Below are 13,981 nucleotides of genomic sequence, written 5' to 3'. Positions count from 1 at the left end.
GAGGTGGTTCAGCACGCAGGCTGGTCCCTGACCTGCTGGCCCAGATGCCCCTGCACCCAGACTCCCGCCCGCCAGGACCTGTTGGCCAGGCAGGGTGGGCTGCCCGCTAGGAGAAGCCATTCCCCTGGTTCCTCCCACCATCCCTCACAGCTGCCACCTGCTTCCTTGCTCTCACCGCCCAGGAGGGACAGCCGTCCTGGCCCCTGGCCCAGGAGCATGGCTTCCAGGTGTCCCTCTCCAGCAGACCAGTTGGAGTGACCTTCAATCCCGAGTCTGCAGCACCCCTGCCCAGCCCCGTGGCCCATTGCTCACCTCGGGAAGGAGACCAGAGCGTGGAAGGTTCTCAGGGTCCCTGTTATGGGCATGGAAGGGGCAGCGACGGGGAGAAAGGCCAGAACAAAGGTTCAAGCTACAGGGAGGCCTGGACCTGGGTCGTTGGGAGAAGGTGACAGAGGCACCTTGGTTTCTGCAATGTTGGGGCAGATCTTGGGCCAAAGAGTAGAGAGGGTCACAGGAAGACTGTAGCTCAGGTGAAAGAAGAGCTTCCCCAAGGTCACTGCCCTGTTGCTCTACAGCTAGTGAGTTCCCAGTCACTGGGGGTATGCAAGCAGGAGCTGAGGTTTTGCAGAAGTATTCAGATACCAGACAGGGACCATACATGACCCTGCCTCACCCAGCCTGGTCCTTGCCCCGACTTTCTACCTCGGCCAGACAACAGTTAGGGCATCACTTGGGGGAAGGGGCACAGGAAATTTTGTGTGGCCAGGCCCTGGGCAGAAGGGAGGTTAGACAGTATTCTCAGGGACCTTGTAAGAAGGTTCAAAGCCAGCTCTGTGCCCTCGCAGCTGTGTAATCTTTGTTGGCAACCGAGGACCACCTGGACCATTGGTGTCCACGTCTATAAAATGGGTCTGACGGTCAAACCTATTGCTACACACGTAGAGGCCAGGCCCGTGGACAAGCTTGGTGATTGACTTGGAGTCTGGATCCCTCAAGATCTTTCTGAGATGAGCCAGAGAGAAAGCTGTCCCTCCTGGAAGTTTTGCACAAAGGATTCAGCCAGAAGGTGGGAGGGGCCACTGGCCATTCTCCCTGGGCTGGAAGCATCGGGAGGCCCTGATCCCGCTTCCACAGCGTGCACATGGGCCAACAGGGTGGGGACCCCACCCAACCCCATTCATGGCAGGAAGTGAGTGAGGGCCGAATGGGGTGTCCAGCAGCCCTACACAGAGTCGAACAGAGTGGACTAGTTTTGTTCCCTTAGCATCCTCCTGACCTTGGTTGCCACGACAACACCGAGGGCCCCTCCAAACGACATCCAAGTGCCTTTAACATCATCAAGACAGGAGGGAGTATGTTCTCAGCAGTGTTAGGACTTATAGAATGTCAGCATATTGAGATCTCCCAGTCCCCTCTGCCCACCCCCTGTCCCAACATCAACCAAGACCCTTAGCCCCTGCCCCCCACCCCTACCCGGCTGTATTTGGTTGGAATCCAATAAAAATGAAACCAATTTAATAACAAACTTCAGGGTTTTTTAAAATTCTCATGGGAAGCATGGGGGCAGAAAGTAGGGGCTGCTGGGGGTCCCTGAGGGAGAGGCCTGGCTTCAGCACCAAAGCTGACCCTGAGTCATAGGGCATTTGTGGAGAATGACCCGTGTGATAAGGTTAGAGGTCACACTTCAGGAGTGCCCGTGCTGTTCCCAGCGCTGTCCCCTGTGCTGCCTGCGTTCACTCCCCCGTGAGCTGGGTCCTGTTATGACCCCATTTTACAGGTGGGCAAAGGGAGAGTCAAGTCCCCAGCTAGGGAGAAGCAGGGTGCTGAGAGGGACCAGTGGCACTGGGCTGTCCAGGGGAACTCTTGCCCTGAGCTTGGTCCAGGGGCGGAGCCAGCGGCAGGGAGGAAAGGAGAAATGAGGTGCAGACTCCCTCCCTCCCTCCCTGCTGCGCCTCTGGAGCTGGCAGCTTCTCCCCCTGGGGCTTCCCCTGGCCAAGGGCAGCTGAAGGGGGACCCGCCCCGTTGGTGGCTAGAAACCCAAGGCGGGGCCCCGCAGAGGGGTGTCTGTGGCCTCAGTGCTGTGTGGCCTGGGGGAAGTCGCTGCCCCTCTCTGTGCAGTGTGCTCATCTATAAACTGGAGGATTATGGTCCTCTTTTATGCAGGGAACTGTTTGAGCTTCCTATGGCCGCTGTAACAAAACTTAGTGGCTTACAACAACTGAGATTTATTATTTGACAGCTCTGGGGCTCAGAAGTCTAAAACGGACTGGCAGCTGGTCCTTCCCGAGGCTCCAGGGCAGCATCGGTTCCCGCCTTTTCCAGCTTCTAGAGGTGCCGCATCCCTGGCTCGCGGCCCCACCTGCATCCTCAGAGCCCGCAGTGCAGCATCTCCCGTCTCTCTCTGCCTCTGACCCTCCCGCCTCCCTCTTATAAGGACCCTGGGATGACGCTGGGCCCCCTGGGAATCCAGGGTCACCCCCATCCTCATCTAATCAGCAACCTTCACTTCCCCCTGCCGTGCCACATAGCATATTCACAGGTTCTGGAGATGGACATCTTTGGGGACTGTAACCCTGCGTGCCACAAAAAACTGAGGCATTTTTCTCAGAAATGCGAAGTCATGAGAAATTTGGGAGGATCTGGCATCCTGAGCCCTTGCTCAGGGCGATGCCAGGGATGCAGAGAGCCCGGCCCCAGCTCCTGCAGCGCTCCAAAAACACTTCTCGAATAAAAGAACAGCTTTACTATCTGCAGAGGGTTTGACCCTGATGTGGGGTGGCCGGCCAGGGCTGACACACAGGGGCCACTTTTCAGGGTGAGCTGAGGCAATCGGTCCCCATTTCTAGGCCTTAAGGGAGGACTGTCCACTGGGGCTCAGTGGGGTGGTAGGCACATTGGGGTGCTGAGCAGATGTCAGCTGGCATCTGCTCTCCTCCCCCACAAAGGGCCCCCAACCACTCCAAGGAGGGGTCATCTTGAGGTAGGCAGGGGGGTTCCTGGGCACCAGCTGCCCCCCACCCTGCCTGTCCTGGGTGGAGAAGTCCCCAGGGATGTCATTGCTTGTCCCAGCCTGGCCCTTCTGCCCAGCCCCCAAACCCCACCTCAGGGTCAGGCAAGTAAGGCACTGCCCTGGCATCCAGAACTCAGTCATCAAGATCAATATTCTACGAACAAAATTAATTCATGCCCTGAGTCCACAACCCTTTAGATAAAGACAGGATCCACTCTGCCTTGGCATGACCCTGCCTCACTCCCCACACCTGAATCCTGGCCCTGGTGCCAATAAAACTTTATTTACAAAAACAGCCGGCCAGCCCAAGGGCCATAGTTTGCAAATAAGATTTCTTTTTAATATTACATTATTATATTACAATGTTATTTATCTTGATTACTGGGTTGTTGTTTTTTTTTTCAATCACGCTTTTAATGAAAAGATCATAAAATAACAGTTTCTCATCACTGTACATTAAGACTGCACACTTCTAAATGGAGAAATCGATGAACTGCTTTACTATGACACTTGAGGGTTGCATACCTGCAGCTATGACCTGAATTTATCCAAACTCTCGAGGGAAGTGAACTCGGTGTGATGACTGACCGTAGCGGTGGCCAGTACAGGGGTGCGATCACGGTGCCCCCTTCCTGGGAAGCGCGCGTAGCAGGACACGATCCCTCTTCCAGTTCCCGGTAAACAAAACAGCTATAACCCCATCCTTCGCCCTCCCCCTCGAGGTATTTGTGAATGGGCCAGTGCCCAACCTGGGGTCCCCCAACAGGGGAGGGGGAAAGCAAGTGATGGGTGGGGGACAAAGAGGTTCCCCTCAGCACCTGGCCCCCCCGGGGCCCCGCCAAGTGAAGGCGGGGAGCCCTGGGGATCCTCCCTGCCCTGAGTGAGGTCTGCTGTGCAGCGTATTTGAGGTCAATAAATTACAGCAATAAACAGCAAGGTGAGGTGGGGGGAGGGGTTCCTGGTAGAAAATTAAAGTGGGGTGACAAGCCTGGGGCAGGGTGGGTGGTCCTAGGCAGGGGGTCCCGGGCAGCCTCAGTCCCCACAGCTCACACCCACCCCCTGATTTGGAATGTCAGACTGAGGTCAGGCCCCGCTCCACCACCCGCTCCTGGCATCGGGTTCACAGGTTCAGTGATGCCCAACCCGGCTCTGGGGAAGAGCAAGGGCCTTGGTCCCTGCAGGGGGCCGGCAAGGCTGGGATCCCTGGTCTGTTCTGAGGCCTGGTGCCTCTGCTTTCGTCCTCCCCCCACCCACCAAGCCAAGGGGACGGGACGGATGCGGCCACCTCTGCCCTGAACCCTGCCCTCCCGGATGCCCAGGCCTCACCCCGACTCCGGACAGCCACGGGCAGCGCGGCTGGGGTCCCTGGTGGATCGCACTCCTGCACACGGCCAGTCCAGGGCATTCTGACGGGTGGGAGTCAGGGTAGCCCACGGCTGTGTGAGGTTCTGAAAGTCCGTCTGGGTCCAGATTGTTCGTTTCACAGGCTGAGGTGTGTGGCTATGCCGCGAGTCTGAGATTCGTATTTGCTTAAAGGTTCCTCTTTCCTTCTTTATCTTTTCTGCAATCCTGGAGGAGCCCCGGCGGCGGTGGGCTGGGCCTGGCGGGAGCGTGCGGTGGCGGAGCCCGGTCTGCCACTCACTCGCCCCAAGTCTGAGAAATAAATACATTCGTCACTGCACATTGATACAAAAACAACACTGGGGCTTCCCTGGTGGCGCAGTGGTTGAGAGTCCGCCTGCCAATGCAGGGGACACGGGTTCGTGCCTCGGTCCGGGAAGATCCCACATGCTGCGGAGCCTGCACGTCTGGAGCCTGATCCCACATGCTGCGGAGCCTGCACGTCTGGAGCCTGTGCTCCGCATACGGGAGAGGCCAAAACAGTGAGAGGCCCGCGTACTACAAAAAAAAAAAAAAAAAAAAAAAAAAAAAAAAAAAAACAACACTGTTCAGAGCGTTTGCACCGGCCGTGCAGTGTTTGCCCAGTGAGCCCCTCCCACGGCTGGGGTGGCGGTGGGGGTCCCCAGAGGGCGGTGACCCACTGGAGCCCACGGAGCTGCGCAAAGTTCCAGGCTTTTTGGCGCGAGAGGGACCCTCACATCAACACACCCGAGGGTCGCAGGCAGAGCAGCGGGATGGGGGCGCACCTCCATCCCAAGGGCCCAAGCCCAGGCTCAGGTCCTGCGTCCACAAGTGACAGCCACCCCTGCTGTGCCAGCTGGCAGGACCGCCAGGGTCCGGCCAGGAGGCCTGGGGGGGGCCAGCTGGGCTGGGAGAGGCCGGGCTGGGAGGAGGGCTCAGGGGCCTCCACGCCCGCCCCAGGGCCTACTCAGAAGGGGCTCCCGCGGAAGCTGGGATTCACTGGGACTGGCCTTTTGTCTGCTGAGGTCTGAAACTGTAGAAGTTTATGTAAACAAACAATGAGATAAATATATTAGTATCTTTTTTTCTGAGCCCATTGAGGTTCCACACGCATTCAAGATGTGCTTGGTTTAAAAAATAGGTTTTGTGAATTTGGGTGTGAGCTTTTCTTCTTCCCCTTTTTTTTTGGTCGTTGTTTATCCTCTTTCCTACATGACATCTGCTATTTTCTGTTTCCTGTTTCTCCAAAACATTCAGGAGTTCAGCGACTAAAGCAGAGAACTGTAAGCCGCCCTTTGGCCTCCAACAGCCTAATCTCCTGGTGAGGCTCTAACACACGTCCACGCACACACTCACGAGCTCGCGCTCCACGTGAAACCAAAGGAAAAGGAAAGCAAAACCAAGTGTCGTGTTAACGCCGCCCGCCCCACAAACCCTTAAAGTCTTAAATAGGAAACTAGTGTTTCACTTTCTTGTTCAAATACAGACGAGGCTCCGTGTATGATACAATACTCAGGTGCGCACAATACTACATCGCACGAAGGTCGTCGAGTGAGGGCCTTGCGCCCGGTCCCCGAAGCTCTGCCTTGAACCACCTGCTTCACTGGGGTCCGTGCGCAGGGGCGTGTGTGCAGCTCCTGCTACAGACTTCTGTCGTGTGGCTTAAGTGCCGACGGAGTAGGGGGGTCGGGAGAGCAGAAGCGCTGCAGGGGCCCCGCCCGACTTGCTGGAACACGAGTCCCCAGAGGGGAGAGGAGTGGCCGGAGGCCGGGGGCACCCCAAGGGCTCAGCAGGGCCCCGCGTGGCCCTCGTGCCCTCACTCCCGACACCCACCACTCGGGTCCCTGAACTCAGGCTCTGGTTTCAGCTGGAGGGTCTCTGGAGGGGTGGAGGGTAGGGGTAGGGGATGACTCTGGACTTTTTTGGTCTGAACTTAAAGTAGAAAGAAATAAAAACCTGAAGCAAAACGCAGAAGATAAAGCCACTGGTCCAGCCCTGTGGCTGCAGTAGGCTGAGGACAGCGGGGCCGACCTCTCAACCTCGCCCTGGCCTTGCGAGCGCTGCTCTGGGCCCACGGAGGTGTCTGAGGCTGGCAGGGAGCCCGAGGCGAGAGGTGAGGGTAGGGTGGGATTCAGGGCTGAGCCCATGGGTGGCAGCCAGCCTCCCCCTGCCGGTGGGTGGGAGAAGATGTACACACCCCTGTGGTCAGCCCCTCCGCGCTGGTCAGGTAAGGGCTGCTGCTCTCCCGAGGTGAGGCTCTTGCAGGCCCCGGGGACAGGATGCGGGGGGGGGGGGTCTCACTGCTGCCCCATCCTGGCCTGGCCGGGAGCCACCAGGAGCTTGTCCCACCGTGTGGCTCCCGTATCCCGGCACCCGCTCCTGTGCCGGGGGCCCCCCAGGGGCTAGAGCACCCATACCGCAACTCGGGCCCCGATGAGAGGCAGCTCGGGCTCCCTGACAGCAGCACATTCGGAACACTTTCAGGGTGGCCGGCTGGCCACACGCGCACGGAGGAAGTACAGGTGCCCCTTCTGAGAGGGGGCACGGGCGGGGGGCCCAGGAGGGCGACAGGAGGAAAACGCAAGTGTCACGGTCACAACGGCCATCACCAACCAACGTCCTGTTCTCGCGAATTCAAGAGGTAGCAAAAGGTCAGAAGTCTCTCCACCTTGATGGTTTTTTCCTTTTGTTTTGTTGGCGTCACCTTCAATTCTGTGCCTGAGGTGAGTGCCTTGCTTGCCTCACCCTAATTAGTCCTGGATGGGAGGCGTGGCCCAGCTGGGTGACCCCACAGGGTCTCCTGAAGGAAAGAATAAGCACTCGTGGTCAGCAGGGGTCTGGGCAGTGAGCAGGCCACTTCCTTGGCACCTCTGGTCCCTTCTGTTCCACCTGGAACAGCCCAGGATTTGTGGAATCCTTGTCCCATATAATTGGCAAATCCTTCCTTGAGCCTGCCATTCTCCGACTGCATGATTCTGAAATCTGCCCAAATCACAGGCTGCCCCATGGATTAAGACAAAGAGTATAAATTCTATGAATTACAGAAGCTGAGTGCTGGGAAAGACAAAATATTGAATCAAGTTACAGACACTCACGCTCGAAAAGCTGGCTGTTAGCAGGTCAGTGTGGCCCAAACTGTGGAGACCCACACGGAGGACTCCGTGAGATGGATCTGTCTTCTTTCCCACACCCAGGGGGCACCCAGCGATGGCCTGTGGACCCCTCTGCCCAGCCTGGACCTGCTATGTGACCATGCAGGGACTCCAGCCCTCTCTGTGCTCACTGCCCCTAAGGGAAACGAGATGAGGCGGAGGGAGAAACTCAGCATGAAAGACACTCAAGCTAGGAAGCAAGAACGTCTTCGCATCTTCGCATCTGCAGTGATTTCTTGGTTCTTCCATTACAGAGGGGAAGAGGCTGGGTTTCAGCTGAGACACCTCTCATGCCTCCGGGCAGGGAGGGCAAGCCTCAGGCCCCCAGACAGCTTCGACAGTGTGTGCTGAAGCTAGAATTTCACACTGTCTGGCTTTCCCTGGATTTTCACCCTTCTTGATTTTCTGTGTATGGTAATTCTATATCAAATGCCTTTTTCTGAATCAATGCATTAAGGTGGTGGGGGGAAGGGAAATGAGTTGATTAAATTTTTAAAGAAAAATCCAGCTTCTGTGGCTGTCAGGAGGCAGCAAGCAGGAGCCACTTTTCTTTATTTGCTGGAACAGAGAGGGGTGGTGACTGACCCAACATCACACAGCAAGTCAGAGCGGAGCTGGGGCTCAAATGGAGCAGTACCTGCCAAGGGTCCTGGGATGGGTCAGAGGTGGGGGCACGCGCAGTGGAGGCTTCTCAGATGATCCTGCAGAAGGGGAAGTGGCCCTGGGGAAAGTGAAAGCCACAGATGAAAGGGTCACCTGGTCAAATCTCTCCCTAAACAGTCACTGCTGGGGTTCCCTGCCCTCCCCAAAGGCGGGGGAGTCTAAAAAGTCTCTATCCTCCCCACCTCTCAGGGCTCCCCTCTGCCACCCACCTCGTGTAAACTTTGGGACCTCCGCCCGTCTTCCCATCTCCTGCCACCCGCTTTCAGCCCTGGAACCGGGTGGCCTTCATGGGGAAGTAACGCAGAAAACTTCCCCTCCTGCCTGCCGGGGCCTGCGGTCTAACAGTTGCCTGGGCATTTCCAGCAACCGGTCAGACAGTCCGGGAGGCCAGGGGCTGCAGCTACTGGGAGTTTGTCCCCAAGATCCCCCTGCCCCGAGGTCACTCCAGTCCTGAAGCTAGGGCGCTCCTAGAGGGGGACTGCGGCAGGGAGTGGGCAGAAGCAGCTGCTTTTCAAGGTTGGGCAACCTGGAATCTGGGTGGGGCAGAGCTGGGGCCCAGGCTGCTGCTGGCAACCACACAGCTTGAGGGGGCTGAGCTCTGGGGACAAGGCCTAAGCATGGGTTCCCTGGGTATTGTCACCGGCCCCCAGCTTCTTCCCCCACCCCCTTGAGGTCTTGTCCTTACAGCTGGACATTCTGTCCATGTCACAAAAGTACAGGGTCCTTCTCGCCGCCCTGAAAGGTTGATGGGCGACATTTGCCCAGAGAAGTCAAGCAACCCTCCCAGGGCCACACAGCAGGTGCTGGGCCCCTCCCACACATACCCTGCACTCTGACCTTCCCCCAGCAGCATGAGTAGCCCAGAGCCACCCACCGAGACCCCCCGGGGCCAACGCCCCGACCTGGCTGACCCAGCCCACGTACAGCAACCTTAGTGAGAGCCTGGGAGGGGCCCCGGATGGGGGTGGGACAGGTGATCGGTGAGGCAGCCAGAGCAGAAAGGTTGAGTGTTTCATTACCATGCAAGGAACGCTCTGCCCCATGATGGTTTAACTAGATCACAGCAGGGATTTTTTGTTGGTTTTTTTTTTTTCATTTTTGCCGTGCTGCTCGGCATGTGGGATCTTAGTTCCCCCACCAGGGATCAAACCTGTGCTCCCTGCATTGGAAGCGCGGAGTCTGGACCACCAGGGAAGTCCTATAGCAGCTTTTTAACTACCTTTAATAAAACTCTTTGTTTAAAAAAAAAAGCAGCTGGATAACCAGCTTCTAAAAATGAGGAAACTGGAGTTCAGAGAGGCTCAGTCACCTGCCCAGAGCCACACAGGGAAGTGGGGGTCACCTGTGCTGAGCCAGATGTTTCTCTGCCACTGACTTGTCACTCCTCTGAACCTTTGTTTCTTCATCTGTAAATTGGAGATGGCATCCTTACCCCACAGGGCATAGGGTAGTTAGAGTTGGTATTTTTTCCTTTTTTTTCTTCGGCCGTGCTGCGTGGCTTGTGGAATCTCAGTTTCCTGACCAGGCATTGAACCGGGGCCACAGCAGTGAAAGCTCCAAGTCCTAACTACTAGACCACCAGGGAGCTCCCCACTGTTTCCATTCTAGAGATGAAGGAATTATGGCTGAGGGTGGAGCCATGCGCACAGGACCCCACTCTGCGTGTCCTCACGCCCTTCCCCCACTCCCTCCCCGTGCCCGCCTGCTGCCCTCCAAGGCCTGCTGCTCACGGACATCTGAGCGCCCCGCTACTGACCCGCAGCCCCTGCCCAAGAAGACCCTGACCAGGGCCCAGTCGCTGCCCACCCACAAGTCCCCCAGCCCCGGCCCCACTCGAGCAGGGCAGCCTCAGAAGCCCCTTCTGGGATCCCGCAGTGTGCACGAGAGCCAGGCAGGCGACGACAGGGCGGGGCCAGCCTGTCGCCCTGCAGAGCTGCCCTTCTGCTCGCTGGACACGGAGCTGGGCCTCTGTCTCCGCCACGCTGGAGGCCCGGCAGCTGGAGGGCCTCCGCGCCGTGTACGCCCCGGCTGCTTGCCCGGCTCCTGGGGGGGCCTCCCGGGCCCCTGCCGCCCCGGCCACCGCTTCCGCCTCCTGGACAGCTCGCCCTGCGTGGAGAACCGGGACGCCCTCTACCACGGCCTGGTGTGGAGGGACAAGGAGGCGTGGCACCTCCTGGCTGCCAAGGTGAGCCCCGCCTTCGCCCCGCCTTCGCCCCGCCTCCTCGGAGGTTTCCCCAGTGTCCCGACCAAGGCGTAACCCAGGGCTCTTTAGACTGAGGCCCAATTGCTTATTTTGCAACTAACATACGAACTAACACCGTCAGCCCTTGGAACCGCGTTTCTCAGGTGTGGGGCGACCTACATTCAAATCACCTGGGAGTCTTGTTAAAATCTCCCCCACGACTCTCAGGGGCCCAGTAGTCTGCATTTTAACTCATTCACCCGTGAATTCTGGCGCGAGAAACCCACAGCCGGCTGATAGCTCCCACTTTCCATCACCATCTTCAACAAAATATACTGAGCACTGTTCCTTCATGTCTTGTGCTGTTCTAAGGACTTTTAGACACTTTCATTCAGCTAATCCTCATGCAAGCATCACCACGTTTCGTTATAAGATGCTTCTGTTTTATGCACCACCAAGAAAAAGAAAAAAAAGATTCCCATCAAATAAACCAGACTACCAAGCGTCAGACACATCACCATTTTGGAGGAACCTCACCCATTCGGCAGAATGTGTCATCATGGACCCATTTTACAGACCGGAGCATGGAGGGAGTAAGTTGCTGCTGGCTGTGAGTTCTTTAGTTGACAGCTCCGTCCTGGTTCCATCCATCTCAGATACCCCTGGGGAGTTTATTTTTAAATATCACACTCCCAGAGCCCCACCTCAGCACCTGTCCTTTTTAACCCCTGCCCCAAGGTGATTCAAATGTAATCCCCAGGGCTGATACTCCCCTACTTTCTAGAAAGAGCTTTGCTGTTCAGTACTGCAGCTGCTGGCCATGGGTGACTTCTGAGCACTTGAAGTGGGGCTGGTGCCAATTGAGATATACTCTGAGTACCAAATACACACCAGGTCTCCAAGACTCAGTATCAATAACAACAACAATAATGTAAAACATCTCACTAATACTTTTTTCATTTGGTGACCTGTTGAATGATAATATTTTGGATAAATTGGATTACATAAAATAGATTATGAAAGTTACTTTCAAGGTCATAAAACTCAGTATCAAAAAAAAAAGCCTAATTAAAAACTGGGCAGGGGACTTCCCTGGTAACGCAGCAGTTAAGAATCCGCCTGCCAATGCAGGGGAAACGGGTTCGAGCCCTGGTCCGTGAAGATCCCACATGCTGCAGAGCAACTAAGCCCGTGCGCCACAACTACTGAGCCCGCATGCTGTAACTACTGAAGTCCGTGCCCCTAGAGCCCGTGCTCTGCAACGAGAAGCCACCGCAATGAGAAGCCCGCGCACTGCAACAAAGAGTAGCCCCCGCTCGCCGCAACTAGAGAAAGCCCGCACGCAGCAAAAAAGACCCAACACAGACAAAAATAAAATAAAAATAAATTTATTTTTTAAAAACTGGGCAGAACACCTGAAGAGACATTTTTCCAAAGAAGACATACAGATGGCCAACAGGCACATGAAAAGATGCTCAACATCGTTAATCAGAGAAATGCAGATCAAAATCACCATGAGGTATCACCTCACACCTGTCAGAATGGCCATCATCAAAAAGACCACAAATAACAAATGCTGTCGAAGGTGTGGAGAAAAGGAACCCTGTACACTGTTGTTGGGAATGTAAAATGGTGCGTCCACTGTGGAAAACAGTCTAGAAGTTCCTCAGAAAACTAAAAATAGAACTACCATGTGATCCAGCAATTCCACTCTTGGGTATATATCCAGAAAAAACTGAAAACGCTAATTAGAAAATATATATGCGCCCCAGTGTTCATAGCAGCATTATTTACAATAGCCAAGACATGGAAGCAACCTAAGCGTCCCTCAATAAAAGATGTGAAATATATCTACAATGGACTACTACTCAGCCATAAAAAAGAACAAAATAATGCCATTTGCAGCAACATGGATGGACTTGGAGGGTATTATGCTTAGTGAAATAAGACAAAGACAAATCCTGTAAGTTTTCAATTGTATTGGAATCTAAAAAATAAAACAAACTAGTAAATTTTTTTTAAGAAGAAAGAAAATTACTTTCACCTGCTCCTTTTCACTTTTTAAAATGTGGCTACTGGAAAATTTGAATTACACCATGGCCCGAGTTGCATTTCTAGTGGACAGCCCAGCTCTGTCACCTTAGCTGTCATCTCCCTTGCTACCAAGTGGCAAGCATCCGCCCCTCTGGCAGAGTGGAAAGTCCAATCCCCTAAACGCTATCCTCCCTGGTGTAGCTTTCCTTAACATCATACTGGTGACCAACATCCGAATTAACACGAACCCCCCGCTTCTGGAGGGATACAGCGATGGTGGGCAGGTTGGGTTGGGTGGGAAGTCTTTAGAACAGGTAGAGGCACTGGGCGAGCTGTGCTGGTTTGGTGGTGGGGAGCTCTGAAGCGTCCCTCTGTCCCGCAGGTGCCCAAGCCAGGAGCTGACGAGCCCCACCCGTGTGGGCTAGGGCCGCAGGCCTCGCTGGCCCCGCATTTCAACCACCAGGAGCTGTGTGGTCTGGCGCCCGAGGGCGCACTTCCCGAGACGCCCTGGAGCAGCCCCGTGGCGCTGGCGGCGGAGATGCCGGAGCTCACGGTGGTCCAGTGGCCTGTGGAGACAGGCGCGCAGCCGCCCGAGGAGTTCGCAAGGCCATGCCCCTGCTGCTCCTGCAGCCCTGGAGCGCCCGGAGGGAGGCGCGGGCTGTGGCCCTGGCCGAGCTGCGGCCCAAGAACCTGATGCTGGCGGCACTGCGGGGCTGCTTAGCCGCCAGGCCCCAGCGCCTGCTGCTGGCGGACTTCGGCCGCGGCCCCCCGGCCGCCCACGCGCGGCAGCTGGGCAGCCCACTCCGAGAGCTGCTTGGCCCGGGCGCAACCTTGGCCACGTCCTTGGCCGTGGGCCTGCAGCACCTGGCGGCCCAGCTGGCCCGCGCGCAGCCCTCGGAGGCCGGGACTCGCGGCGCGGTGCTGCTCTGGGCGCCCGGGGCCGAGCTGCGCGGCCGCGGAGCCCCGCTGGGGTCCTGGCTGCGGATGCGCCGCGCGCTGCTGGTCCTGCACCTAGCCGAGCAGGCCGTTGGTGGGGAGGTGCCCAGCCTGGAAGACTGGCTGTGCTGTGAATACCTGGCCAAGGCCACCGAGGACTCCTTGTACCTCGCCCTGGAGCTGCTGTGTAACTGATCCTTCCCGTGAGCAATGCACCTGTTCCAGGGCCTCTCTAGGAGGCAGGTCCCCCTTCCCAGGGCTGGGGCTGGTGATAGGGTGGACGCCCCCTTCCAGAAGGAACCAGGAGGCCAGCAGAGGATGCAGCTGAGAACTTGGGCCCAAGGCCCCCTAAGAATTCAGGTGCCCCCCTTCCAGGGCTGGGGGCTAATGGCCAGTGCCTGCTGAGGCTTTCTGATGCCAGAGATGCCCACCCCTCTTCCAGGTGTGGAATCCCCGACAGCTAATGTCTCTCCCAGTGGGTAGAACCGCTCCCACCGCCTTCCAGCAGAAGCCAGGATGCCCTTCTAATGCTGGGGTCTGATGGCCACTGTCTCCATGACAGTGTGGACACTCCTCCGAATGGTGGCATCAGAGGCATTCCTGGCCCTGGAACACCCCCTTGTGCTGTGAACGACCTTGTCA

The 13,981-nt window shown here is 56.7% G+C and overlaps 1 protein-coding gene across 1 annotated transcript; it reads left to right on the top strand.

Annotated features, from left to right (window-relative positions):
* The first annotated feature begins 9,038 nt into the window (after positions 1 to 9,038).
* On the top strand, positions 9,039 to 13,534 carry PEAK3 (PEAK family member 3). Its single transcript, XM_060146436.1, is given in 8 exon segments — positions 9,039 to 9,065; positions 9,067 to 9,127; positions 9,879 to 10,164; positions 10,166 to 10,211; positions 10,213 to 10,242; positions 10,244 to 10,372; positions 12,786 to 13,005; positions 13,008 to 13,534. Coding segments are annotated over 8 exon segments (1,326 nt in total).
* The last annotated feature ends 447 nt before the right edge of the window (positions 13,535 to 13,981 follow it).

Source organism: Lagenorhynchus albirostris, chromosome 3, assembly GCF_949774975.1.
Source record: "Lagenorhynchus albirostris chromosome 3, mLagAlb1.1, whole genome shotgun sequence".
Classification (NCBI taxonomy): Eukaryota; Metazoa; Chordata; class Mammalia; order Artiodactyla; family Delphinidae; genus Lagenorhynchus; species Lagenorhynchus albirostris.
This window is presented reverse-complemented; position numbering and strand designations above follow the sequence as displayed.